Raw genomic sequence first — 2,930 nt, 5'->3', positions numbered from 1 at the left:
GCTGTGGGGTAGTTGGGGTCCTTGTCTCAGGTGCAGACACTCACATTGTCCTGCCATCTGGTCAGTGTCAGCTGGGCGTGCTGCCCCTGGGGACCGGGAATGACCTGGCGCGAGTCTTGGGCTGGGGCTCAGCCTGTGATGATGACACGCAACTGCCCCAGATCCTGGAGAAGCTGGAGCGGGCCAGCACCAAGATGCTGGACAGGTGAGTGGACACACGCTCTGAGAAATGATCCCCTCGACCAGGCGTCTTCACCTGGGCTGTGTGGAGACTGAGCCCTCCAAGCTCCCTGCATCTGACCCGAGTGTGTGTGGAAAGGACCCCTTGTTCATGAGGAGTTGGAAGTCCTACCTTGGTGGCCAGGTCTTCACCAGAGACAGGCTCTGACAGCCGCAGAGCTGCGAGAGGACACTCTGTAACCTTGACCATCCCAGCCCAGGACTTCGTGCTGCCAGCAAAGCTCCCTCTCCCAGGGTCCCATGTCTACATTCTGGCTCTGGAGGAAGGAGGTCGTGTGTTCTGGATAAATAGCATCCATGTGTTTGAAGGTTTTTGGCATCATTTTCAAGCATAGTGCCTTCTGCCACCTGGCCACGCACCTAAAAAGCATTTACTCTCCATTTCCGGTGTGTGTCTGAGACTGGGCTTCACTGGGTTTTCAGGGCTGCGATTTTGGAAGTAGATCCCGGGCTTCTCTCGAGGCGTGCCTGGGGTGAACGGGGCCTGATGGGCTTCCTGTTGCCCTGAGGGCTGGTTCTGAGCGGCAAGGACGGCTGCTTAAGGGAGACCCGGCTTCCTTGCCTCCTTGGGGGGCGTCACAGCCTCCAGGGGTCCGGCTGTGTGTGGACCGCCCGGCAGCTGCTGGGACAAGGGTCAACCCTTTTTTCGAGATGTGCAGCTGACCGGAAGGACCGATTCCAGCCCCTTCCTGAGGGCCAGCTGCTCTTGATGGAGATGAAATCACAGTTGTTCTCAGCTAAATGAGGTCAGGGTGGTCATGTCTGGGGAGCCATGGAGCCCTTCTCAAGGGCTTCCAGATGGAGCTAGGAATTCATGGGTCTACGAGTCCTCAGCCGCCACTCTCGTGGTCACTGGGACCTCGTGCAAGCGCGCTGTGTCTGCAGGTGGAGTATCATGGCGTACGAGACCAAGCTCCCGAGGCAGGCCTCCTCGTCCACCGTCACCGAGGACTTCAGCGAGGACTCCGAGGTGGGTCCTGCGAAGCTGAGTGAGAGCTAGAGCCCTGCCCGGAAACCGGGGGACAGGAGGCCTCGCCCGCACCTACACTGGACTTGCTGTTGAGGCAGCGTCTTTTAAACCTCAGCCCCCAGAGGCCCAGGATGGTTGTGCGTTTTAGTTAAAGCTCCTTCCCCTGTGTTACCCACGTCCAGTAGGTGGACGGAGATGTGAAGTCTGCCACGTAGCTCTGGTCTAGGTCAGCGTTTGATGGGACGAAAAGCCGGGGCTGTGTGAGACGGCTTAAGTTAGGAAAGCCACCTCCCCTGGGAGCGATGTGGGCGTGGAACCCTTTGACTTGGTGGCCAGGCGCTCCGTCGCTGAGCCCCCTCCTCTTGTTTGGGGCTTTTCAGGTGCAGCAGATCCTTGTCTACGAAGATTCCGTCGCAGCCCATCTCTCTAAGATCCTGACCTCTGACCAGCACTCGGTGGTGATCTCCTCAGCTAAGTGAGGTCGCGGGCACAGGGGCTCAGCTGGGGGCCCACGTGCTGGCTCCCGCCAGACCTCTCTGGAGTGACCCTGTGTGTGTCCTTTCAGAGTGCTCTGTGAGACCGTGAAGGACTTTGTGGCTCGTGTGGGGAAGGCCTATGAGAAAACCACCGAGAGCTCCGAGGAGTCGGAGGTCATGGCCAAGAAGGTCTGCTCCTGGGGTGCCTCAGAGGGCGGTCGGGGGGCTCGGCTGTGAGGACCGGCCCTCCACGCCACTCTGTCCTCCCCAGTGCTCGGTCCTGAAGGAGAAGCTGGACTCTCTCCTCAAGACCTTGGACGACGAGTCCCAGGCCTCCTCGTCACTGTCGAACCCGCCGCCCACCATCGCTGAAGAGGCCGAGGACGGGGACGGGCCTGGCAGCGTGTGCAGCTCGTCCGGGGACCGTGCCGTGTGCCCCACGCGGCCGCAGATCTTCCGGCCTCGCGAGCAGCTCATGCTCCGGGCCAACAGCCTGAAGAAGGCCATCCGCCAGATCATCGAGCACACGGAGAAAGGTGACCTGTCCCTCTGAGCAGGCGGCCTCGTCAGCTGGTAGACCCAACCGTCAGCCGCGCAGGCCGCAGGGGGGCTTCCAGATGACAAGGGTGGTGGCGTCGGGATGCAGCGTTCCGCGGAGACGACCTTGGAAGGCTCCGGGCTGAGAGGTGGGGAGTTGGCACCCCGTCCTTGCGCTCAGCCCCCTGTCTCCCCCAGCTGTGGACGAGCAGAATGCCCAGACGCAGGAGCAGGAAGGCTTCGTCTCTGCCCTCGCTGAGTCGGAGGAGAAGAAGGACCTGAAGACAGATGACAGAGTTGGCCCGGCCCCTCCCAGCGAGAACTGTGGGGTCTCCAAAGGCAGGAGCCACCGCAAAGGTACCCTGGTGACAGCTGCTTCAAATGTCAGCTTGGAGAGACAGGAAACTCTGTGGAGCTGTAGAGGCTGCCTCGGAGGTGGGCACTTAGCGGGGTAGAGTTCATGGCCACGACCTGCCCTCTGGGCTCACTCTCTTTATGTGTCTGGGACACAGCTGGTGAGCATCTCCTCACTGCCAGGGCACCTGGAAGAGGACTGGGCCTGCTCTCCTTCAGTGTCCTGGGAGTCTCTGAAGTGCACCTGTGTCCTCCCCTCAGACCACCCCCCGTCCCTGTGTCCTCCCCTCAGACCACCCCCATCCCCCTGTCCTCCCGTCAGGACATCCCCCCCGTCCCCTTGTCCTCCCCTC

General features: G+C 61.2%; 1 protein-coding gene across 1 annotated transcript in view; it reads left to right on the top strand.

Moving 5' to 3' along the window:
* The window catches only part of DGKD (diacylglycerol kinase, delta 130kDa), an 88,175-nt gene that overhangs the window by 63,680 nt on the left and 21,565 nt on the right, over positions 1-2,930 (top strand). Inside the window, exons 11-16 of the mRNA XM_006893531.1 lie at positions 66-205; positions 1,126-1,210; positions 1,591-1,685; positions 1,776-1,875; positions 1,958-2,222; positions 2,422-2,580. Of these exons, the coding sequence (XP_006893593.1) occupies positions 66-205; positions 1,126-1,210; positions 1,591-1,685; positions 1,776-1,875; positions 1,958-2,222; positions 2,422-2,580 (844 nt within the window). The remainder of the gene's footprint in view (positions 1-65; positions 206-1,125; positions 1,211-1,590; positions 1,686-1,775; positions 1,876-1,957; positions 2,223-2,421; positions 2,581-2,930) is intronic.

Source organism: Elephantulus edwardii, unplaced genomic scaffold (assembly GCF_000299155.1).
Source record: "Elephantulus edwardii isolate Elephantulus edwardi_28Jun2011 unplaced genomic scaffold, EleEdw1.0 scaffold00127, whole genome shotgun sequence".
NCBI classification, from domain to species: domain Eukaryota; kingdom Metazoa; phylum Chordata; class Mammalia; order Macroscelidea; family Macroscelididae; genus Elephantulus; species Elephantulus edwardii.
The sequence above is the reverse complement of the archived record's forward strand: the minus strand, read 5'-3'. Positions and strand labels throughout refer to the sequence as shown.